General features: G+C 35.6%; 1 protein-coding gene across 2 annotated transcripts in view; it reads left to right on the forward strand.

Annotated features, from left to right (window-relative positions):
- Positions 1–6,749: 6,749 nt before the first annotated feature.
- The window catches only part of DNAJC24 (DnaJ heat shock protein family (Hsp40) member C24), a 61,674-nt gene continuing 41,778 nt past the window's right edge, over positions 6,750–26,645 (forward strand). The window contains exons 1-2 of one of the 2 annotated variants that reach the window (XM_074272927.1): positions 6,750–6,966; positions 9,344–9,482. In XM_074272927.1, the coding sequence (XP_074129028.1) occupies positions 6,764–6,966; positions 9,344–9,482 (342 nt within the window). In that variant the 5' untranslated portion in view covers positions 6,750–6,763. Of the gene's footprint in view, positions 6,967–7,051; positions 7,281–9,343; positions 9,483–26,645 lie in introns of those variants that run through there. The other variant, XM_074272928.1, reaches the window with a different exon arrangement.

Consider the following 26,645-nt stretch of genomic DNA (forward strand, 5'->3'; position numbering starts at 1 on the left):
TATATCCTTTCTTTAGTTCTGCCCAAAGGAATGTCAATTTTGATTGCTGAATCCTTCCAAGATATCTAGAGGTTCACAGACTAGATTTCTTTCTTAAGCAATGTACCTTAAGCCCAAATCACTCTGGCTTTCATTGATAAACAACAGGTTTCCTGTCAAGTTCTACTTGATCACTGTTTGGGCCCTGAGTGGTTCAGAGTGAATGTAAATAGCAATTTGTGTTTTGGCCAAATCTCTCCCTTTCTACTCTCCTCCCACCTTTGCCTTCCAAACTGATTCTTTTTTTTTTTTGCACTAGGTGAAAGAGGTTATTCTTTGCCTCAATTCTTATCTAGTCTTAAGCACTTCATAGGTGTTGCCTCAGTAAAACTGAGACCTGTTAAAGATCTTAGTTTAAAAAGGACAAGGTCTCCCCCTGCATGCAGAGCCATCTCTAGTAGTCCTGATATTTTGCTGGTGCAGTAAGATGATTCAGAGATGACTGACTTTGCACAGTCCTCCCTCATTTGATACAATTCACTTGCATTTCACCTTCTTATTATTATAGTCCTCTTCAAAAACAAAGGATATGCAACAAGAACAACACTTGTTAACAGTTATAATTTATTGCTTTTCCTAATTAAAATAAGATAAAATTCACTTTATATAAGCAAACATGTATGTCCTTTACAACTTCACAACCTATTGTCAGCAGCTTCTCTCAAAGGTGATAAGATTTTATGACCCTGACCAAATAGAAAGTCCCAAAGAACTTCATAGATAAGGACAACTTAAGACCACCACAATAAATTATTATTACTATCCATTTTCAAAGCAAAATATATCCAATTAGATATTTAATAGTTTCACAATTTGTGACTACATTAACAATAATCTAACAACATCCAGATTAAAAGAAAAGTTATTTTCCCAATGATATAATTGGAACATCTTCTAAGTGCCACTTTTTAAAATTAACAGCATTTCTCATATAATGATTTCTCAAACATCATAATGTAAGAAAACTAGAAACCTAACAATAACATAAACTATGTTATATATTTTAAAACACTACACAAAAGATTTTGTCAAGCAAATGACATCAATTTATTTAAATATATTTCTAACATCCGCTTGTATAGAAAATCACTTCATTTATCTATCAGTTCGGCATTCAAAGTCAGTGTAGAATAATTACATTTAATAATACTAATAATAGCCAATATTATATAATGTTTACTATGTGACAGGCACTATGCTAAATGCTTTACAGGTTACTATGTCATTTGATCCTTTCAATAATCCCAGGAGATAGGAGGTATCATTATCCCATTTTACAGATAAGAAAACTAAAACAGAGATAAATTGATTTAGTGTTACAAAAAAAGCCAATAAGTTTCTGAGATCAGTTTTGAACTAAGGTTTTTCCTGATCCATGCTGTTTCTGAGAATATCACTCCAGTGCCAAATACCAAATGTATTTTGCATTAAATTCTGATTTACCACAGTTAATTCTAATAGGAGAACAGATATTACTTTAAATGAGTTTAGATTATATAATTTAGTTTCAGTATGTACTTCAACCATATCAAATTTGGATTTACAATTACAAATAGTAACACTTAAAAATCTCAGTTTTCTGAAGGGTTATTAGCTGCCAGTATCTCATATTATAGCCTCTATTATTTTCAGTTAGCTCACTTTCAAAGATTTATAGTGGGAATTTCACTTTCTAACTTTCTCTTCTTGAAGCCCATGAGTTTCTAAAGGTTGGGAGGTGCCCTTCTAATGATCTTTCAAGAACAGAATTTTAGTCTATCATACTAAAAACAATTCCATGTTATAAATTTAATTTTAGTTTCTATTTGGTAAATATTATCTGAAATTGCTAACAACTATTTTTCCAAAAAACTTCTCATATCCTCCTAATTTCAATGAGATTTTAAAAAGCCTTCTTAAACTTTTTCCCAAAACTCCAAATTCTTTATTTGCAAAACTTCCATTTATAATGTCATTGCAAAGGTACTCTATCTTTCTTTTTTAGATTTTGATTCCACATTTTTTTTTCTTTGTTACTTTTCTTGAGTCCATCTAATTTTATTTTCAATTGTTTTCTCCTCTACAAGAATCATCTTGATACAGATTTCCTTATGGGATACCAATCAACCGCTCAATTTTACTTCTTGAATTGCATGGTCTATCTATTTCAGTTAAAATGACTTAGCTATTAGTTTTCCTAAACAATTAAATCTGTTGAATCACTTCAAAATTGCTTCAGTTCTGCTTATACTCTAGCAGATTTTTGTTTGTTTGTTTTTTACTAGAATAACACCCTCCAGGGAGGGAAGAGAGATATAATTTTAATACTAACTGCAAACATCTAAAAATCTACTAAGTTACAAAAATCCTTAAAATACAATTTGAAATTTATAGTAACATGGGGAAGAAGAGTCTTGAACTCCTCCCCTGGTCTTCCCAACTTTCCTCACTACCAAAAAATTTGGTAACTTTGAAAGGTTTTTGTCCTAGCAAAACCATTGGAACTGATTAGCTGATGGGAGGGGCTGATGAGAAATAAAACACATGGAAGAAAGGCAGCTTCAAAGATCTATAAGGAGCCCAATAGAGATTAGGGGATAGAAGGAAAAATGAACTCTATCATTCCAAAAAGAACTTCATGGGAATTTCACAAAAGGAGAAAAGAGCTTCCAGCAGCTAGGAGATAAAAGATACTTCTTTGCCACACCACGTGCTTTAAACCTGATCCCATTTCCCCCTGTAATTTGTATGTACTTATGGGAGAGTGTGATCCTAGTTTAGGGGGAAGTTTTATACCAAATGCAACAAACTTAGTATAAGACCTTAGGAAGTATCTGACAAAAAGTTAATTGAATTTGGCTAAATAATTGATATCAATTAATAATCAATGGGAGAAGCTCACTGCTATGAGCTCATGAGCTAAACAGGTTTAAAAACCCATCACCCTGCACCCCAAGAGTGTGCTAATGCCAGCTCTAACTGGTGTGCAGAGCCACTTGTTAAATTTTCATTGTGAACAGTCACACCAACCACAAACCAGAACTTGAGTGATTATTTTGTAAGGAAGTATTACAAATATACATTAAACTTAAAAGTGTGTGTGTATGTTTGCATATTAACCCAAGTTGTCCAGTTGTTAAATATTTACTACCAAAGCCCTATTTGGAGGCGGGAAGGTAGTATAATGAATAAAGCATGGGGTCTAGAATAAGAAGGACATTTATTCTCTCTCAATTTTAGTTTCTTCATTTGTAAAATGGGACTACATCCCACAGTTATTGTGAACATAAAATGAGATCTATTTTAAGGTAGTTTGCAAATCTTAAAACTGCTATATAAATGCTAGCTTATAATAATGATATATTTATTATACACTCAATTATTGCTATATAATTATCTGTAATTCTAATTATTTACATATTTATCATATATTTATACATTTATATGTCACATATTTATGTATATAAAGATATAATACACTTATACTATATCATCATATATTTATAGGCTTATCAATTATATACTTATTATACATAATAATATATATTTTTATTATAGCTTTTTATTGACAAAACTTATGCATGGGTAATTTTTCCCCGTTGACCCTTGCAAAAACTTCTGTTCCAACTTTTCTCCTCCTTCCCTCCATCCTCTCCCCTAGATTGCAGGCAGTCCCATACATGTTAAACATGTTAAAGTATATATATAATATTGATGATAAATTAATGATAAAATTAAGGACTTTGAGAACCATGTTCTACTCTGCTCAAATTCTACCTTCTGCAAGAGGCCGTTCTCTTCATATTCTTGGTCCTGTGTCCTTTATCCATAATATTGTGCTTTCTGGGTTATCATTTATTTAATTTGACTGCTTTTTAAAGCCCAGTTAAACGATCATTCCATAGAAACACAGAAGTTGAGAGTTGGAAGATGCCTTAAAGATCACTTTCTTCAATTAGGTTTTTGTGATTTTATACACAGCACTGGAATATTTATTTTCATGGGATCATTTCCCAATTCTAGAATTCCCTTAGTTTAAAAAAATTTAGACTATTTCTGAGATATAAGATTTAAAAAATTTTCTAACAAAAAGTGTTTCTACATTTCCAGCATATATTAATTCTGTATAAAAACAGTTTCAATGTAAAGTGCTCTACAAACATTAAGGTACTATATTTACTATCATATTACAAAAATTACAGTCAAATCATGATGTTGGAAGGATTTCTTAGAGATCCCTTTGTTTTTAGGCCCACCCTTAAAAATCCAGAAGAGTTCCCCAACAGTTTCTATTCTCTAATCATCATATTTATCAAAGAGTTATTGATTACATATAACCTACGTCACGTCCATCACAATATATCTACTTCTTTTAGTTAAAAGGACAGCTAGACTACATCTTCTCAAATACAAGATGACATATTTTGAATAAAAGTTTATTTGCTTATGTAATTTTTAAGCTTTTTGTTTCTAAAATAATCTCATTTATGTCTTGTACTTTTCTAATAATTTTTACTTATACTATTTCACTTGATAACAGCAACAGAGAGATATGCAGGGCAAGCATTATTATTGCTTGCTGTTGTTATCTTTTTACAGGTGGGGAAAAACTAGAAAGAACTAACTTAATCAAGTGAGGAAGGGAAAAAAAATTGTGCCTTTACAAAGTCTACTATGTGCTAGGGACTGTGCTAAATGCTTTACACATATTACTTCCTTTAATTCCTACAACCTGAGAGGTAGATTATTCCCATTATACAATTGAAGTAACTAAGACAGTTACATGACTTGTCTAAGCTCATTCAGCTAATAAGTATCTAATGCATAATTTAAATTCAGGTCTTACTGACTCTAGATTCAGTGCTCTCTAAGTGGAACAGCTGTGGCTGAAACTAGTGTTATTCCAGTTCTAGTTTAAAAACCAGGTTGCTGCTACCAGATTTACACAGAACTCAGTTCAATTAAAAAAGCATTTATTTACTAAATACTGTGTTGGGTGCTACAATAGAGAATGAAAAATAAACAAATTCTTTCAGAGAGTTGAACAGATACAATGTGACCACACCTAAGTGAATACAAAGTAATGAAGAGTATTTTAAGAAGTGTCAAAATATTAGGAGACATTAAGAGCTAAGGCCCAGCAAGCAAGCTGTGCCCTGAGCTTGATGTAACAACAATCCTTTGCGGTTAGCTTCCACCTGATCTCAGTCTTTGGCAAAATCACATAATTCCTGCCTTGTTTGACCAGCACTAAGTGTTCTCTGAGCTTGGACAAGCTGGTACAAGTTCATAAAGCGTCATTATGAATCAAGTGTGTAATATCGTTTCTGTTACCCCTCCTTGTCAGGGCCACAGTTCACTTAGGAGTCATTGGGATGTTTTGACATTTGTATTCAGTGAAGCAGGATGCTCCCACTAGGGACAGGCTAGCTTATATAGATTGAATTCCCTCTTTACTTGAAAGCCCTTTCCCTCACTTCGATATTGAACTCTGAACTCTGGAGAGACTGACGTAAACTGACGCTAAGTGAACCGAGTAGAACCGAGTTGCTGTATACAGCAACAACAAGATTATGAGATGATCATTTCTGATGGACGTGGCTTTTCAACAATGAGGTGACTTAATTCCAATAGATTTGGGATGGAAAGAGCCATCCACATCCAAAGAGGGAACTACGGAGACTGAATGCGGACCAAAGCAGAGTGTTTTCTCTTTGTTGTTGTTTTTTGTGTGTTTTTTTCTCTTTCTTGTCCTCCCCCCCCCCTTTTGATCTGAATTTTCTTGTGCAGCAAGATGAATGTGGAAATGTTTAGAAGAACTTAACTTGTTTAATCTATATCGGAATGCTTATTAAGGAGGGAGGGAGAAAATCTGGAATAGAAGGTTTTGCAAAGGTGAATGTGTATTCGGAAAAATAAACACATATTATATTAAAAAAAAAAAAGTTAAAAAAAAGTTTGATTTCTGACTCTTGTTTCTGGCCCGCTCCGCTCCGCTCCCCTCCTGCCGTTGCGAGGCTGATTTGGTCAGTTGCCAGAGGAGTTTGTTAACTAAAGAAACCAGGTTGGACCCCATGAAAGAGGTGACGCCTGAGGCGGGTGTGAAGGCAGGTAAAGGATGCAGAGGACCTGGCCTGGAATGAGGAAGGTCTGAGTTCTAATCCAGCCCGAGACTGGCCCCATGACCCCGGGCAATCCGTATTCGCCTCAGTGCCTCATCCATACAAAGGGGGTATAAGGAAGAAGGCGGTGGCAGGACGCTCTCCGGACAAGGAGGAGAGGTGCCTCTGGGCTTCCCTCCGCTTCCGAATCTCTGGACTTGCGGGCTTCTCTGACGCTTCTTTCCTTACCTGCAGAACGGGAATGATACCCGTCCCGTCCCGCCGGCCTCTCGCGAGGGCTCGCGACGTGACGGGCCGCGCAAAAGTCCCCGAGCACCGCGAGAGCCGCCCGGGACAGGCACTTTTACTGACAGCTTCGCCTCAGTGCCTTATTTCCGGGAAGCGCCAGACTTCGGAAGACCTGTGCCTTCAGCGTCCCTTCCCAGACCTGGCTTCCAATCCCGACGTGTGGGCCTACCTTTCTCCCCTCACGCCGTCCCGCCCCCGCCCCGCTTTCCCCTTCCCCCGTCCTCCACCGCCCCGCCCCGGGGCTGCACTGAGGTCGCCACGTGCTCCGACAGCCGAGAAGAGTTGAGCCTGCGCAGTGGGCAGAGACTCGCTGGCCGGAGAAGCGTCTAGTCACCATGGAGACGGCGTCCGGGTCGTCAGGACGCTACGTCCTCGGGGTGCTGCAGTCATTGGGGCCCGTCTGGAAACGAGGCTCCCGCACAGGCCAACGAAGGGAGAGAGCGAGAGAGAGAGAGAGAGAGAGAGAGATCTTTTCTCCTACTTCCGCCGGAAAGGTTGCTTCCCGAGTCAGGCGGCTCTTGCCCGGCTGGGAGCTCCGGTAAGACGGCGTCCCGCGGGGGCCGGGGCAGGAGGTGGCCGAGGGAAGCAGCCGCCGCGGAGCCGCGGAGTGCGGGGGGAGGGAGCGCTCCTCCGGGTGGCTCCGCTTCGGGACGGGGCCTGGGTCCGAGCCGAGAGGTGCCCGGCTGGTCCCACCTCTTCTTTGACTGATGCGGAAACTGAGGCTCCTAGTAGAACGGCCTTGTTTGGCCCCATTTTGGAGGTCCTACCCTTGGTCTAAGCTGGGAGATGCCTTTTTCAGATAGGGAAACTGAGGCCTAGAGAGAAGACAGTGACTTGCTCCTAGTCAGACAGGTAGGAAGTGGCCGAGCCAGGATTCACACTCAGGACTCAGGCTAGCTAACCAATACTTATACAGTTAGTGCCTACTTAGTGCCTATTTTTATAAATATCAATCTCATTTTGTTCTCACAACAACCCAGGGAGGTGGGTGCTATTATTATCCTCATTTTACAGATGAGGAAACTGAGGCAAACACATCTAGTGTCTTTGAGGCTGGATTTGAACTCAGGTCCTCCTGACTTCCGGTGCTCTATTTCCTGTACCAATTAGTTGCCTGTCATCCTTTAGTCTTGACAGGCCAGAAATAATAGCAAATAAAAGGTCCAGAGGGAATCCCCCAATTTTATGTTTGAGAAATGACATTAATGAACAAAAAGAGCTCCTTTGAAAGTCAATTTCCCTCATAGTGACATTATAGTCAACAAATGTTTATCAGGGAACTATATATTTAGTGTTAGAACAGGGCCCTGAGTTTTCATGGATTCATTTGTTAGTCGTATTTTCTTCATTTTCTCTTAGGTAATTAAGAAGTTTGAGTTATACTTTCTATTTTACATTTAATCTTGTAAATACAACTCTGTGAGAGAGTTGAATTAAGATATAATCATCAAACATGTACAATAATTGTAATTTACGTAAGGTAAGGCAGATGTAACAGAAGGGAAAGTGTTTCCTTTTCTATAAAATACAGATGATAACGCTCTTAGATTTGAATAGACTTAGTATGCTACTTAGAAAAGCCACCCAGCAGATTTGACATATACTTCTCTGTTTAACTTTTAAAACCTTTAACAACCCGACGCTCAGCTGGCATTCCAGCCTTATTGAATTTTATTCCCCTTCCCACACTTTGTGATCCAAAGAAACTAGTTTTCTCTCTGTTCCTCACCCCTGGCATTCCATTCCTTGTTTTCCACAACTTTGCACCCAATGATTTTGTCTTACATCCCACTCCCAACTCCATGCATATAATCCCTTATTCCAGGGTACAATCCAAGCATCACTTTCCATATGAAACTACTCTTGGTCCCTCCCTTGTAACTGCTAGGGCCCTTCTTCCTTCCCAGACTGTCTCGTATTTATTTACCTGAATGAGGCAGCCGAAGAAGGGAGACTATTAGGTGCCCATAGATTGTGGAGTACTCAGAAGGGAGTAAAGTATAAGAAGACTGGAAAGGCATAAAAAGGCCAAGTTGCAAAAGTGTAAAAAGTTCAGAGACTATTGTATTTGATTCAGGAGGCAATAGGAAGCCACTGGGATTTATTGAGTAAAGGAAAATGGGGACATGGTCAAACCTTATTCCAAAGATTTTAAGTTTTTATTCGGAAGATTACTTTGGCAGCTGAGTAGAGGACAGACTGGAGTGGGAAGACACTGGAGGCAAGAAGAGCAACCAGGAGGATATTTCATTGGTCCAGGGTTGAGATGCTGGGAGCTTGAATCAGAGTAACAGCTTTGGGAACATAGATTAAAAAAAAATGTTCATAAATTCAGTGCAGCATAGTAGGATATGAGAGCTTACAGGCAAGAGAGGTCTTTTTTTTTTTTTTTTTTTTTTGGAGGCATTGGAGGGGTCAGAGCTGATTAAGGAGATAGCATTTTAGCTGGGCATATATATGTATACATATCTAAACTATATATATATATATATGTATATATATATATATATATATGTCTGTCATAAAATATACATAACTTAATTTATGTGTGCATATTATATACATGTATGCTGTATACTTACTATGTGTTGGTATGTATGTGTGTATACGTATATACACATATATATCATCCTTGTTTTCTCCATTATGGTATAGATTCCTTGTTAATAGATTTTTATATTTATTGTATTTTTATTCCCCATCTAGTGCTTAACATACAGATACTTAATAAATGCTTATTGATTGATTTTGTGAAGATCAAGTAAGATGATATATCTAAAATACTTCCTAAGCCATAAAACTCTATAAATATGAGCTATGTAAACATTTTCAGACTTTCAAATCTAATTGCTTCCTCCCTTTTCCATTAGATTAATATAAAGTGTAATGAAGTATTTTCAATATTTTTAATGCAGTACATTAAGAAAAGGCCTTGTGCAGTGTACCATGGCTTTTGAACCCTTCCCTCGAAAGGACTGGTACAGTGTTCTGGGTGCAGAGCCATCAGCAAGCATGAAAGATCTGAAACAAAAATACCAAAAGCTTGTTTTAATGGTAAGTATTTTTTAAACTGATTTTGAATTCTGTCAGAAAAATTTTGACTCACTATAATGCTGAATGGGATAAATAATGTAATTAGAATGATAATTTAATTCCATTTAAAATTTCAGTAACTTTTGGAGGTGGGAATAGTTGCCAATAAGTGTAACTACTTTTCATTAGGTTACTTATAAGCCATTTTTTTTTTGCAAAATCTGTTCATTTCTTAAATGGCATGATGAAATTTCTCATTCCTTTGTCACTGTAATCAAAATATTTTGCAAACAACCAAAGACAAAGAATTGTTCTTTTTAATGTTTATCCAATGCTATCCATTATTACATATCATATATAGTAGGATGTCAGTGGATTTCTTTCAAATTGTCTCTTTAAAACCAAATCTACTCCTCTGTTTATTTTTATAGTTCTTTTTGGTCATTTGCCATCAGCTTTAACTAGGTATGTGTGGTTATTGTTCAGATCCTGGTTATATATATCAGGGAAATCAGGGAGAAAGAAGAAAACTAATTTGGGATTGGTAAAGAATAAAATATAAACTAATGGGATTCTATGAAAGGACTGGAGTTCACCTCATTCCAGAGATGAAAGAGATCTAAGAAGCTAACTAACTAGGGAAGCTTTTACCTGAACAAGAATTTCGGCTCTAGCATCTCCAGCAAGTAAGGCAAGTATTGTGTGAAGATGCTCCAGTGAGGTAGAGATGACTATTTGCCAAAGTAGCCCATTCTTCTTTTGAACAACTAATTGTTAGGAAGGTTTTCCTAATGTCGAGTTTAAATGGAAAAGATAGGATCCTTGGAACTGAGGAGGATTTTGAAGAACACGAGATGTAGCAGACCAGCAGAGGGACATTTGTTTTGATTTTCATAGTGGAGAAAAGAATGGCATCTTCACAGAGGCCAACAATCTTTAATTCCTGGAAAAATTCTAGAATGTAGATGATTAGTGAACATCTAGGTAAGAAGCACTGATGGCCAAGAACCATGGTGACTTCATTGAGAATACATTATGCCAGAAGACCCTTATTTGCTATTTTTGATGGGCTTCTAAACTAGATTTAAGAGAATAATTTCTCTAAGTTATTTTGGCTGGTGGTGGTGGTTGTTCAGTCATTCCTACTCTTTGTGATCCCATTTGGGGTTCTGTTGGAATAGTCTGCCATTGCCTTCTCCAACTCACTTAATAATTGAGTAACAGAGGGAAACAGAGTGACATGACTTGCCCAGAATCACACAATTAGGTCTGAGGCTGGATTTGCATTCAGCATCTGTTGTTCAGTGTCAGTGATCATCTTGTCCCATTTACAGGTGTGAGGCCCAAGTCATGGCTTCTTTTGATTCTACCTTTCTCTTTTCATTGCTCACCTAGTTGTACAACTCAGGGCCTTTCTGACTTTTCTACCATTCCCTCTTCCCCAGACAATGTTGTTCCTCCTGTTGTATGTGTGTTCTCCCATTAGATTGTAATCTATTCTTTGAGGAGTGGGACTGCTATTTTCACATTTGTATTCACAGAATTTCAAGTGAATTTTACTTTGTAGAGCCAGAGTAGAGGTTTTTGACCATTTGTAAGATCCTTTTGTCTGCCTAATGAAATTTGTGAACTTTCTTCTCAGAAGAATTGTTTTAAATTCAGAAAAAGAAGTTATTTATTTATGTCCTATTCTTCATGACCCCATTTGGGCTTTTCTTGGCAAAGATATTGGAGTGGTTTGCCAATTGATAAGTATCCCCTCAGTTTTTAATATTTTGCTTCTACCACAGGAGTTCTTATACATATTTTGTTCACATATGTCTTTTTCCTTTTGTTTTGATCTCTTTGAGATACCCATGTGGTTATGGTATTTTTGAATCAAAGAGTATCCAGTTTTATATCCCTATAAGTATAGTTTAAATTGTTCTCCAAAATGGTTGGACCAGTTCAGAATTCCATCAGCAATTCATTAGTGTACTTACTTTCCCACATCCTCTCTAGCATTTGTCGTTTTTGAAAGAAGTATTTCTTCAGTTTTAATTTGCCCATCTTTCATCAGTAGTGATTTAGAGCATTTTTTAATGTCTATAGATAATTTTGCTTTCTTCTGAAAACTGCTTCTTTCTATCTTTGGATCATTTATCCCCTCCCAGCCCCTTTTCTCTTCCAATGTAAAAGCTCTTATTTGCCTGCCTCTTTTTTTTTTTTTTTTTTTTTTTTTTTGAGATAATTTCCTCCATTTTACTTCTCTCTCCTTTTCCCAGTACATCCCTCTTTCTCCCCTCTTCATCTTTTTAGAGATCATTTCAACATAATTGACTCACACCCATGCCCTCTGTCTATGTAAAGTCCATTTAACTGTCCTAACAATGATAAAGTTCTTAGGAGTTACATGAAACATCTTTCTATACAGGAACATAAACAGTTTAACTTTATTGAGACCATGTTTACCTTTTTATATTTCCCATGAGTTGTGTGTTTGAATATCAAATTTTCTATTCAGCTTGGTCTTTTAATCAGAAATTGTGGAAACCTCTCTTATTTTATTAAATGTCTTTTTACTCACTGGAAAGATACTAAGTTTTGCTGAGTAGGTTATTCTTGATTGTAATCTTAGCTCTTTTGCCTTCCAGAATATATTTTCATTATGGAGTCTTTTTTCAGAATGTGTTCAGTCAATTTCTTCAGTTTCTATTTTATTCACAGGATCTAAAATACCAAGGTAGTTTTCCTTGATAATTTCTTGAAATATGATGTCTAGACTATTTCTTTGATCATGGCTTTCAAATAGTCCAATAATTTTTAAATTATCTCTCATTGATCTGCTTTCTAAGTCAATTTTTTTTTATAATAAGACCTTTCTTATTTTCTTTTATTTTGTCATTCTGTTGACTTTGTTTTATTATTTCTTGATGCCTCTTGGCAAGCTTCCACTTCCCCAATTTTCATTTTAAAGAAATGATTTCCTTCAGTGAATTTTTCTACCTCTTTCCATTTGGCCAATTCTAGTTTTGAAGGAGTTTTCTTCAGCAGATTTTTGCACCTCTTTATACCAATACCTTAGTGTTGATACTTCAGCATTTTTTGTGCTGCTTTTATCAAGCGAATGATATTCAGATTTCCCCTATTTTCCCTGTACCACTCATCTCTTTTTTTTTTTTTTGTTCTTCCAGGAAGTCTTGTTGGGCTTAGTTTTAATTAACATTTTTTGAGGCTTTGTTTTGTAGTTATTTTCATATTGTTCAGAATTCTAAGTTTAGTCTTGGTATTCCATGCCATCTTAATGGCTTTTTATAGTGAAATTTTTGTTGTTATTTGATCATTTTTCCAGCTTTTTTCTTGACTTTGAACTTTATATTGAAGTTAGACTTTGCTCATCTTGGAGTGAGGCACTGTCCTAAGCCTCAGGCTTTTCTGCTATTTTCAGAGCTACTTAGAGGGGTCTACAAGTTTTTGGTGCTTCCATAGTTGTGTAATGGTCACTGAAAGAGCTATAGTCACTGCTCTCCTGATCTATGCTATAGTCTTTACCAAGAAAGGGCCCTGATCCCCTGCAGCACTAGTGCTCGGTTTATTTTAGAATTGTGAGCAAGACTTTGCTCTCTTGGGACTGACCCCAGTGCTATTCATTGCTGTGGAACTGAGAACCAGAGCTGCATATGGGTACTTGGGTTGCCAGTAAGTGCTAGCAAAAGCTCCCTTATGATCAGTTTATCCCCCTTACCATTTCTTTTATTCCTGGCATTAAACACTCTTTAGCCTTTTTATATCTGTTTCTGATCTACTTTTCAGCCTTTCTTTTTGCCCAGATTTGTGATTCCAGTCTTATTCGGAAAACTCTTAACTACTAATCTAGATGGATATTCTTATGTCTGAGAAAGTGAGAAATTAATTTGATTTGCCTTGGATCATCCTTCACATATCTGAGGTGAGACTTGAACGAAGATGGAAGTCTTCCTGACTCCAAGGCTTGCTCTCTCCACAGTGCTAACTCTCTGTCAGCCACATTTTGTCTTTACCTTTTATATTCTTAGATGCTAGCCAAACTGTTCTGAGTTTTCAATCAGACTCTACATACCAGTTCTTGCCTTTGTACATTTGTGGGCCATCCCTCAGGTCTGGAATGGGCTTACTCCCTTCTCCCTTTTCATTTCCCATTATTGAAAGGATTTTTATGAAAGCTCAAATATCACTTCTTATTCCATGATACTTTTCCCACATTTCCACAGCATCAAGAACAAATCTGCTCTTCCTCCTCAAATTTTCCAATAGTAGTTTGTCTTAATCTCTGTCATCCTATCACATTTTCCCTTCTGTTATATTTATGTCACTATCACAAGCACTTCTGGTAGGTTTTAAGGGTATTTCTAACAACTAGCAGGTACTAACTAGCTTATGTAGCAAGTACTTGATAATATTTTTTTCTAATTAAATTTAAAATGTAATTCTGTATATGTGAATTTCTATATATTTAACATTGACTTTAGTTACAAAGTTGGTAATCTATCATGTTTAAAACAGTTTCCAAGTTAAATGGGATAAAATGATATACTAGTAAATAATGTTCAACAAAAGTCAAACAACTTGAATTCCAAACAATCCTTTTTATTGGTAAAATAGTTGAAAGACCTAAAGAATTAAAGAAAAAATGCAATGTGACCTCAGTGACTTCTAGTTTTTTTTGAGGGGGAGAGGAGTTATCCCTGGGCTTCCTTTCCTCATGCAAAAGAAAAGGCTTTGGCTCCAGGATGTTGAAAGCTCTTTCCAGTTCTAACATTCTAGGATTGTGTGATTGTTCCTTTGATCTGGGACTTTGTCTAGGAATTCTTGAAATTTCTATACATGAGATTTCACAAATGTAGAGTTGGAAGAAGTGGGGAGTTGTTCAGTCCAGCCTCCTCTGCTTGCCAATCTAGTTTTTTCCTATGGCAGCGGCACAGTCGTGCCACAAGAGCTCATCTCTATCCGGGGATGAATAAGGATATCACCAGCATCAGTGGCATCATCTCTTCTGAAACTGAACCTGGCCTCTTGAGCATCTCTCTTTGCCAAGGGAGAAGGCTCGTCATTTTCTCAAATTGTCCTTTTTCAAGTCTGGCTGACCTTGCAGCTACTAACTACCCTTCAGCCAGAGAGAGAGGAGAATCTTGGGGTTAGAGTTTCTTTGCATATCTCTAGTCTAAGAAAGCTGTGTTATACCAGCCATTGCATTTCTGCTGCCTCATTAGCTGGATCAGGATGTTTTGACTGGTTAGTCTTTCTTATTATATACAATTTATAGAGCAGTAGTTTATGGTAGATACTTAATAAATGCTTGTTTAATGATAGCAGTGATGAAATGTTTTAAAATGAGCTACTTATTCACAGGTCACTTATTGAGTAACCTCAGTAATCTAGGACATAGCTAAAAATCAATAAGTTGTCCAAAAAGGCTCCAGAGCAGCCAGTATTGATGTTATAAAAAGCTGTGCATAAAATCTATTCTTGGGGATGGTTCTTCAACCACTTACACTTGATTATTTGGTTCCTTAGCCCAAAGCAGATTAGAAATAGGGAATCAGGAGGAGATGTGAGCTGGTGGAAATAATAGGAAATGACACCTGGCAGCAAGGAAAGCAGAAAAGAGCCCTTTTTTTTTTTTTTTTTTTTTTTTTTTTTTTTTTTTTGTAAAGGAACATAAAGTTTTATTTGGACTTGAAAAGGGCAGCTGTCACCCTGTGAGTGAAGAGCCCATCCACCAGTTGTGGAAAGGACCCTGCCATCAGGATTGAGGTCCTTTTCAGCTGTCATGTCCTCCAGCTCATCAGCATTGAACTTGGGGAGCTTCTTGGAGACAGGAGTTGTTTAATAGCTGGAGAGCTTAATCATGCAAAGCCTCAATCACATAGTTTTTAATTTGGATCTTGAACAGTGTAGCCATTGCACACCTGGGCTTTCTGAAGGGCCCAAGCTTTGCTTGAAGACTCTCGGCACAGAGGAGCCTACTGCCTCTTGAGGACAGTTACTATTATCAGAGGCGCTTCCTGCTGTCTGACCTAAATTGCCTCTTGGTAACTTCTTATTTCTCCTGGTTCTTCGATGTGAGGCCAAGTGGAAAAAGTCTAAATTCTCCTCTGTGAGACAGTTCTAAGTACATTAAGACAGATCTCATGTTCCTTCTGAGGCTTTTCTCAGTCTGGTTCAAGTCATTAAACATTTATTAAGTACCTAATACTTGCCTGTCATTGTTAACCACTATGATAGAGAAAGAGGCCAGAGGCAGGATCTGCCCTCCAGGAGGTCATAGTCTAATGGGAGAGATAGTGGGTACGCAAATATATACAAAGCAGACAGATATAGGATAAATGGAATAATTAAAAGAGGGAAAGCACTGGAATTTTTAAAAATTTAATTTTGGTTTTTTTTGTTACATTTTAAGTTCTGAAATGTTTTCTTTCGTTGCTCACTTCCACCCCACACTGAGAGAAGACTACCATTTCTCTGTCTCTTGCTCTTGCTTTCTCTTTCTCTCTCTCTCTCTCTCTCACACACACACACACACACACATACACACATGTATGTAAAACTACTCTGTATCCTTGTATTTATCCCTTTTTTATCTGGTTATAGATAGCATCTTCCTTCATAGATTCTTCATAGTTGATTTGAATATTTAAAATACTCAGAATAGCTTAGTCATTCAGTTATTCTTTGAACAATATTACTGTTACTATATGCACCATTCTCTTGGTTCATCTCATTTTATTCTTCATTCTTTCGTGGAAGTCTTTTTATATATTTCTAAAATCAACATCCTTATAATTTCTTATAGCACAATAGTATTCCCATCATAATCATAAACCATAACTTGTTTAGCTACTTCCTCAGTTTCCAGTTCTTTGCCATCACAAAGAGAGCTATTATAAATATTTTAGAAAAAATAGCTTCTTTTTCCTTTTCCTTTAATCATCTTGGGAAACATACCTTATAGCAGTATTCCTGGGTCAAAGGGTATACACATAATTTTATAATTTTATGGGTATAATTCCTCTCCAAAATGGTTGGATTGGTTCACAGTTCTATCAGTGGTGTATTAATGTTCCAACTTTCCCATAACTCTTCCAACATGTCATTTTCCCCTTCAATTGCTTTAGCCCAGTGGTCCTCAAACTTTTTAAACAGGGGGCCAGTTCACTGTCCCTCAGACTGTGGGAGGGCTGGACTGTAGTAAAAACAAAAGCTCACACTATGTCTCCACCCCTCAGCCCATTTGCCATAACTTGTCTGGCCCATAAACATCCTCAGCGGCTGCATCTGGCCTGTGGGCCGTAGTTTGAGAACCCCTAGTTTAGACAATCTGATGGGGTGAGGTGATACCTCAAAGTTGTTTTAATTTGCATTTCTCTAATAAATAATGTTTTAGAACATTTTTTCATATGAATATATATGTGTATATATGTATATATGTGTGTATATATGTATATATGTGTATATATATGTGTATATATATATATATATATATCTTTTAAAATATTTGATTTCTTCATCAAAAAAAAATGCCTATTTATAGCCTTTGAGAAAGCACTAGAATTATGGGGGTAAGGCTTCCTGTAGATGGTAGGTCTTAAAGGAAGCCAGACTAAACATGTCTTGGTTCCTTTAACTTCATCTCATGCCATGGTCTTAAGGCCCTTTTGCTGTCTTATAAACCTTCTTTAGCTTTTCAGCATCCTCCTTCTATCAGAATGCCCAGAGTAAAATGTAATAGCCCAGACCAGGCCTGAGGACTAGAGAATACGTCCCTGAGACTGGGTCCTTTTTCATAGAGTCTGAGATCACACAGTTGTTTAGGCTGCCTCCTAATACTCGGAGTCATACTAAGTTTGCAGGCCACTGAGACCTCTAGACCTTTTTCAGAACTGCTGACTCTTCATGGCTTCCCCACTGTACAGTCATGAAAGTGACTTTGTATTCACAGTGTAAAGCTCTCCATTTAGCCCTATTGAATTTCATCTTGTTAGATTCAGCCCAGTGCTCTAACCTGTCAAGATCTTTGTGAATCCTGTCATCCAGCATGTTATCTGTTCCTTCCAGTTTGTGTCATTTTCAAATTGTATGACCACAGCCTCCATGCCTTTGTGCAAATTATTAATAAAAATGTTAAATAGCATGGGGTCAAGCCTAGATCCCTGGGGGTATTCCATTGGGGCTTTCTTGTCACACTGTTAACAACTCTTTTGAGTCTGGCCCGCTAACCAGTTCTGTATCCAGCTTATCATTTAATCCCAATCTTTTCCAAATTTTCTGCAAGAAGAATGTGGGATGCTTTATCAAAAGCTTTGGAGTAATCTGAAACCTAGGTGAGCTATAGCTACAACTTTCCCTTCATCTACTGGAGTAAGTATGAAAAAAGGCAATGAGGTCATTGTTTTGTGGATTTTTCTTAGGGTTCTGTTGGCCCTTCATGATCAGTACTTCCCTTTCTGGGTGTTTGGCAGATATCTCTTTAATGATCCATTCTGGAACTTTTCCCAGAGTTGAAGTCAAGCTCATTGACCTAGACTCTTCTTGTTTCCTTCTTTGAAAATCTAAAATATAATTTGTCCTTCCTCAGCACTGTGGTACGTCTCACCTTTTCCATTCCTTTTCAGACATTCCTATAGTGGATTAGGAGTCATATTTGACAATCTTCTCAGGCTGGAGATGGAGATCATTGATGCTCTTGTCTCCTCACTTACTTTGGGTGATTTGTTGTCTCTCTGTGATGAATGTAGCCTAATATCTCTTTGAGTTTTTTGGCTACCACAGACCTGGGTTATATTCCTCCCTCCTCCCCCCCAATAAATGGACAAATAAGAAATTATCCTTGAGTCAGCAAAAATAAAATTTTGATGGGAAACCAAATCAGTACCTGTATCCTACTTATTAAAAAATTTTTTTTGTGATTATTGTGTAAACTAATGTTTGATGTTCACATTTACACTTGGCATTTTGAATAATCCTGTTGTCTCAGTCTGTGTTTTCAGCATTAAGTCACAACACAGTTGGATAGTGTTAAAAATGCAACATGTGACTAACTAGTATCATTCAGTGTCCAACTTTCATAAAAAGGCACATTTATTTATTTGCACTTAGTCAAGTACAGAAAACTTCTCATTTAACACCTCTTATATAATTAGTTCTAGTGAAATATTCAAAATAACCGAGACTACAGAGTTTACAACACATGGTGAATGAGTAAATATTGCTTATATGTTCCAAGTTTTGCAACTGTCCTCTGTATTTAAGCTATGCTTTACACTCTCTCTTTTGAATACAAGTACTAATAATTTTCTTTTTACAAACAATACTAAGGACCTACTGTATTTCCTGTGTACCATGTTGGAAAATAAAGGTAAATAGGACACAGTCACTTTCTTTTAGAACATTACAGTCTGATAGAGGAAAGAAGATATGTGTGAACAGATAAATACAAATTATAAAGGTTTATAAATTCAAAAGAGTGGAGGATTCGAACAACAAATTTTAGATTAAAATGTTGTATGTGAAAAATAAAATTTAAATGCAAAATCAGTTTTAAAGATGCTTCAGAACTAACCAATGTGACTTCTATATCATAATTTGCCAAATAAAAAGTTAGTATCTTTTCATCTGATAAGTTAAACATTATTTTGCAATTTTGTCCTTTTGTTACCCATTAATAATGGGATAAATAACTTTTTTATAAAGATTAACATCTATTACTTTTGTTAGTTTCTATCGATAATTTAATATTTTAGAGATCTTAGCTATTTAGTTATATCATTTTGATCTTTTTTCAGCTGTTACATATTTGAAAATTGCTGTTTACTAAGGATAAATCTTCCCCCAAAAAAGCTTTGTCTATTTGAAAATTGGGTGTCTGTTCCTATTGATGCTGATAATATTATAGGATATCTTTCAACTGGAAAAGAATTATTGTGTAGGAAAATTATATGCTGCTGTTACAATATGCTCCCTAATCTTAAAGGAAATCCGTGTAATTTGAGCAAGGAGTGTACAGGGTGTTCTGATTCTTAAAGGAGGAAGGATATGAATGCTGTTTATTACTTGTGTGGGCATTCAGAATTTTATTATTATTTTAAGTGTTTATCTATAAACTAGAAAGAAGTAGTAATGTAAGTCATTTTAATTCATCCAGGAATCTAGAAGGGGCTTAAAGGAAATAATCACATCAGAAAAGGAGAGACTGTGGAATTAGACCTTTATATACAGGTCTGTGAACTATTTTACAAAGTAGAAAAAAAGTATTTTAAGTATGAAGGCAAATTTCACAAGAAAAAAAAATCTAAGAATGTTTTAAGTAAAAATAACAAGATTTACTTGTTCATTATAGATGATGTTAGTGTTGAGGTTTTAGAAATGTACATCAGCTAATCTGCTTTTTAGATGCTATATGGTACCTTACAAGAGAATTTAAAACAGACACATGAATTCTTTAATGTAAATATGAAATTATCAATATAAATGTTCTGCTCTTGGATCAAAAAGAGGCTCAGAAAAAAAAGGTATTTGAAAAGTTTAAAAGTCATAGTTGATAAATACTAAAATTATTTTGGAAAAAGTGACTGTAATTCCATTTGGAATTTTCTTGGCAAAGATATTGGAATGATTTGCCATTTCTTTCTCCCATCCATTTTACAGATGAGGAAAAAAAGGCACACAAAATTAAATGACTGCCTAATGACCACACATAGCTAGGAAGTGTTTGAGACCAGATTTGAATTCAGGAAGATGAGTTTTCCTGATTCCAGGCCCGGCATTCTACCCATTATACCACCAAGCTGCCCTTTGCAAAAATAAGTGCATGAAAAAAATCAATAATTATAATAGTAGGGAAGAAGCATGATATAGTTGAAGAAGTGTCAGATTCCTATATTTAAAGCTTATGAGCTGTGTAAAATGAACAAGTCTCAAAGTCTTTGAGCCCCAGATTCTTTATTTGTAAAGTGGGGAAGATTTTTAGCTTCACTCACAAACTTCCAAGATTATTTTAAGGAAAGAAAGCACTTTGTAAATTCTTAATCCTAATTTAAAAAGTTATTATCATTATATTAATGATAATATTTATATATTGTGAGTAAACAGAAACCCAGAGAAATTTAATAACCATTCCATATCACAAAGTAAGCTGTTAAGCTGGGTCTTTTGAGTCTAAAACAGACTAAATTCTACTCTTTCCTTTATAGATTTCCAGTGATTCTTTTTCTCAGCAAATGCTGTTAAAATCTATCATATCTACATAATCCTTTTCTTTATCTTATGATATAAATTATTTTTTAAAATTAATTTTATAATTATAATTTTTTTGACAGTACATATGCATAGGTAATTTTTTTTTTTTTTACAACATTATCCCTTGTACTCCCTTCTGTTCCGAATTTTTCCCCTCCTTCCTTCCACCCGCTCCCCTAGATGGCAGGCATTCCCATACATATTAAATATTTTATAGTATATCCTAGGTACAATATATATGTGCAGAACCGAATTTTGTTGTTGTTGTTGCAAAGGAAGAATTATATTTGGAAAGTAAAAATAATATGATATAAATTATTAACAATTGAGTTACTCATGAATAACACTGTTCTGGATATGTGAATTTTTAAATATCTAAATTTAATGTTTTATGTACTTGGTCATTTCTTTTAGCTATTTTTCATTGAAGTCTCTTTTAAATGTGTTAGTTTTTTAATGCCTTAATAGATTATGAAGAACATATTTTCTCCTTAATGATAGATTACTGGTCCTGGTATGATACGAATATCATAAGTTGTGAAGGGTGTAGAATTTAGTAGATACCGATCCTTTAGCAATAACTTGAAACTTACTTTTTTGAAAAAAAAAAAATCTGTAAAAGATCGATCTTTTGGTCATTGGCTTTTGGGCTTTCCAGGATGATGATGTAATCTGGCTGTCTTTTAAAAATAATGATTAAAGTAAATAATTTACTATGCCCTTCTCCCTGCCCCTTCACTGTTGTTTCTGCTATTATATCCTCTCTTTTTTCCTGCTTTTTTCTTTTTTCTTTTTTATTCTTCCCTGTTTTCTTTTTCTTGCAAAAATTCCATGTTTCTAACTTTGGTATTGGTAGGACTGTGAAATTAAATGAAACCTTCTTTTTCTCACTATTTGTATCTTAAGGACTTGCCTCTTAAATTTTTTTGGTGTGTTGCCTTATGGGGACAGCCAGGTGGCTCAGTGAATAGAGCACGGAGCCTGGAGTCAGGAAGACCTGAGTTCAAATTCAACTTGAGACACTAAATAAGTGATCCTGGGCAAGTTACTTAACCAAAGTTTGCCTCAGTTTCTTAATCTGTGAAATAGGAACCTCTCAGAGTTTTTGTGTAGGTGAAAGGAGAAAAATATATTTCTTTCTGATCCTTTTCAGTAATTGTTAAAATTTTGTCATATCTAATTTTTCTAAAATTTTATTCAAGTTTTTGTTTCTTTTTGATATGTCTGAAAGCAATCTTTGATTCACGTTATGTTTTTATTGTCTAGTTCTCTCTATAAAATTATTAAGTTTTACTTTAAGTATTTTGAGATTGTAATTTGGTGCAAATAATGTATTGATTTTTAAAAAAGCATTGTCTTTGAGACTTTAAGCATAATGTAGTTTCCCTTTTTATCTATTTTAAACATGTATATATAATGTGTGTGTGTGTATGTGTGTGTGTGTCTATTCATGAGTGAGCTCAAGACTGCTACTTCTGCTTTTTAAAATTCATCTGAAGCATCATAAACTCTACCCCTGTTTCTCATTTTAACTGAATCTTTTTGTTTCAAGTGGATTTTTCTTTCTTTCTTTCTTTTTTTTCCCTGAGGCGGGGTTAAGTGACTTGGCCAGGGTCATACAGCTAGGAAGTGTTAAGTGTCTGAGACCAGATTTGAAATCGGGTCCTCCTGAATTCAAGGCTGGTGCTCTATCCACTGTGCTACCTAGCTGCCCCACAAGTGGATTTTTCTTAAACACTATTTTGTTGATTCTGCTTTCTAATCCACTATTACCCTCTTTCATTTTATAGAAAATTTCATCCCATTAAGACTCAGGATTATGTTTGTGAATTTTATATTTCCTTCCATTCTATATATCTTCTTCTAAATTTTTTTGGAGGGAGGGGTATCCTTAAGCCTATCTTCTATTTACAAAAAAAGATAATGAAAGAAAAAAGTTTTCTAATCTGTGCTCTGCTTCTGTTTCTCTGCCTATTTTCTTTTTACTTCACCTAGACTTCAGTGATATATTTTTGACTTTTTTTTTTTTTCTTTTAATCTCCTCTTCACAATCCAAGTTCTGGAGTTAGAATTTGTCTTCTTTCCGACTAATCCATTCCTCATTCTATTCTTCCTTTTAAACCCACAGTCCTTACTTGTTCCCTTAACTTTAATATATTTCTATTCTACACTATGTGTGTATGCTACCCTCCTTTTACCAGCTGTATTAAAAGGGAGGTTGATGTGACTCAGCTTTCCCCAGGCTTTCCTGCATAGTGATACAGCCTTTTTCTCCTAGACCCTAATTAAATGAAATAGTAAGTTTCACTTTTTCTTTACCTTCTCTTTCCTAGTATATTGGTTTTTTTTTTTTAATCCTTTCCCTTAAGTTCACCAAACAGTCCTTTGCCATATTCAACTCCCTTGGGACCATTAAAGACATTCAGGTTTTGAGGAGACACTTGTTTCTTCTGTCCTACTCAGAGTATAAACACTTTCTTGTTATATAGATCACTTTCTCATCACTTTGGCCCTATGTACTTTACTCTTAACTCTTCCATTTGCATTTCAGAGATTTTCATCAGCTCCAGTTTTTTCATCAGAATACTTGAAAGTCCTCTGATCATTTAGAGATCCGTTTTTCCCTCTGTAGAATTATACTGCTTTGATGGGTAAATTATTCTTGGTTGTAAGCCTTTATCTTTTGCCTTTTGGAATATTGTCTTCCTCTAAAAAATGCAGTTCTCTTGTAGTTAGCTTTAGTGGTCAAGATTTGATTGATTTTGGTTTTTCATGTTTATTTATTCCTAGTTTCAAGGATTTAATTTCTTTTTAAAGTATTTGAGAATTTCTTATTTTTTCTCTTTGGATGTCACAAAATTCTGTTCTTCACAAGACATTGATTTTCTTTTGTTTACCTTGTAATATTTATTGAAAGTTTTGTAATCTTTGAAGTGTTAGTACTTAACCTTCCTTTAAATTTTAAGTTCCTTTTCATGGGGTTAGTACTTAGCCTTCCTTTAAATTTTAAGGTCCTTTTCATTTTTATCTATTTATGCTCTGGGTTTTTACTGTGTTTTTCTTCTGCTTGAAATTTTCAGTGCTTTTTCTTATGTATTCCCCCACCAGTCATTTTGTGTTTCCTCTCCATTTTTTGATGAGCACATCTCTATCACTTTGCAGCAAAGCTACCTCATTCTCCCTCAACACTGGGAGATTTAGATCTCAACAGCCTTGGTCTCTGGGTGGCTAGGTGACAAGAGGATAAAACAATTCATATCTGTTACTAGGCTGTGTGACCTGGATCCAGTCACTTAACTCCATATGCCTCAGTTTTCTTATCCATAAATGAGCTGGAGAAGGAAATGGCAAGCCACTCCACTATCTTTGTCAAGAAAATCCCCAAAAGAGGTCAAGAAGAGTCACACATGATTGAAACAACTAAACTACAGCTTTGGTCCCTGTCCCAAATAGATTCTGGGGGAATGAATTAGCTTCAGCTTGGATTTAGTCTTCCTTTTAGCTTATGTTACTTCATGCTAAAAAGATTTAATGTTTACTTGTGGCTGACCTCCCACCTTAGTTTTTCCCTTGGTTCTCCTCTTTTTATCCTTTACTTAGGCTAAATCAGCGCCTAGAATTTTTTGCAGATTTGAAAAAGGGTAAAGAGTTTCCTTTACTGCATCTCTGTACCTTGGGGTCCCTCCAGGTGAAAGGCAACATACTTCCTCTCTTCCTCCTCACATGGATGAAAAGAATCCGTGTCTGCAAGTAGCAGACTGGAGCTGGTCCATAGGAGAAGTGTTGACTGGTAAATTCTCTGCCATAATCTCAGTACCAGCCAGAGGACATTTATTATTTGCTGAAGGGAACAGTACTGATTGTACAAGTTAAGGATTGCATTAATTCATAAGAGCCTTACCTTATTAAATACTTTTTTTCCCCTTTGGATTCAGTTGTAATTGATCTATATTTTGCATATTTCCCCTTTTAGGTTTTCTTGAGAGTTAGTGGGGATTAAAGAAAGTATAGCCTGAGCCAGTTGTCCTTTGCTCAAAGAATTCCTCTTATCTAGAATTTACATTGCAATTTAATATATATATTTTGGATAAACATTGCATATGGAGAAGGAAGAGAGAGAACTGCCCTGCACTTGATAAAGCATGGAATGCCTTTCAGGCACAAGTTTCTTCCTGATCTGAAGTAAAATTTCATCTGAACACTGATATTCTTTGCCCCGTAGTGATACACAATGAGATGCTTCTATGTATATAAACTCGGTGGTGACCCTAAGGGTAGCGAAGATAGATATTGTGATTATAGATAGAATCCAATATGTCAGGAGTGATAACTTGCATGCAAGAAATGGCATAAATAGTAGCATACAGAATATGTATTGATCCTAGAAGAGAAGGTATAGTAAGTTGTTCAAGTGGAGAGAATGAAGGTTAATAGCATGGACAGCTTTAGTTTGCAGTGATAGCTAGCTAAAAATTATTTGAAGACATGGGAAGGCTTCAGTATGATCATTAGACCCACTGGAGTACATTATGGGAAGTCCCAGACAGGAATCACACTGGATGAAAAGGCATAGATGGGTATGTAATCATGTCATTAAGTTCATAATGAAATATTGTACTGGAAGAGTGTTTTTGTTTATGAGTTTTTCCTAAAAGATGATTTTGAAAATTGAGAGTTACTATCTGGGTAATAGTCATTAGTTTAATATTTTACCCAGTCTGGGATTAGTTAAGTGAAATAGCAATTCAGCAGATCATAGCCTGACCACACCTTCCCACATTGTGGAATTTTCATTCATTTCCATCAGCAGATGCTCCACAGAGAGTCAACCTTATGTTGAGGGCTTTCTTCTAAATTTCATGACATCATATGGCTACAAATCCAGTATGCAGGGTATTCATTTGCTATATGTACTATTAAAAGACTAGTCTATCTCTTGCTGTCTTGTTAAAAAACAAACAAACAAACAAACAAAAAACAACAACTGTTCTATCTCTTCTCTGGTTATAAAACCTCAGTGATAACTTTTCTGCTACTTATATATTATAGCCACTGTGTACCTCTGTTGCTCTTAGAGTAATCCCCAAGTTTGATTCCTTAGATACAATCATGTGTACTAATGATTCAAAATCATATAGCATTACTGGAAAAATAGAAATTCAGACTGAATTACCAAATTTAAAAAAAAAAAAAAAGATGGTCATCAAGCATTTAAGAAAATGCATAAGTAAGAACAGATGGAAACACAGACAAGGAGGATGACTTTGAAGATAACATTGTATACTTGGAGAGAGAAGTAAGCTGTATGTAATATGGATTTATGGCTACATCTGTACCTTTTTACTATTCTGCATTGTATGTGGGAAAATAGTTATATATTTGGTGTTTAATTTCAGAACAACAGTTTTAAAAAATATTTTAAAAAGTTAATGTAGATTAAAACCAGCAAATTTTATGTAGTGAATTTTTGGTTTTAATGTATAATCCCCATTTTCTGATCTTTGTTTATAGACACACCCTATTTTGTTGATGATTTTCAAGTCATGTAAAATTTAAAGAAAAAATGAAGGACTTGGCTTGAATGATCTAAAGTTCCTTCTGGATCTAATTCTATAATTCTGTGGGTCCATATGTTAGTGTACATTTTTTTCTTTAGACAAAATTGTTGTCTTCATTATTTTTCTTTGTGTTTTCAGAATTTCATTCTTTAGGCCTCCCTATTCCTCCTGGACTGACTTATTCATTTGAATTTTAGACTATATATTGTTACCTATACTTTCTTTGAGCTTTTTGAAATCTGCTCTACTAAAATCCAGGCAAGGTCTCAGATTTTTTTAATCAGTAAACATTTATTAAGTGTTAGCTCTATGCCAGGCACCATATCAGAAATCCTTATATGGAATGGTCACTTTACTTAAGGTGTCTCTTATT

The sequence above is a fragment of the Sminthopsis crassicaudata genome, chromosome 6 (genome assembly GCF_048593235.1).
Source record: "Sminthopsis crassicaudata isolate SCR6 chromosome 6, ASM4859323v1, whole genome shotgun sequence".
NCBI lineage: Eukaryota > Metazoa > Chordata > Mammalia > Dasyuromorphia > Dasyuridae > Sminthopsis > Sminthopsis crassicaudata.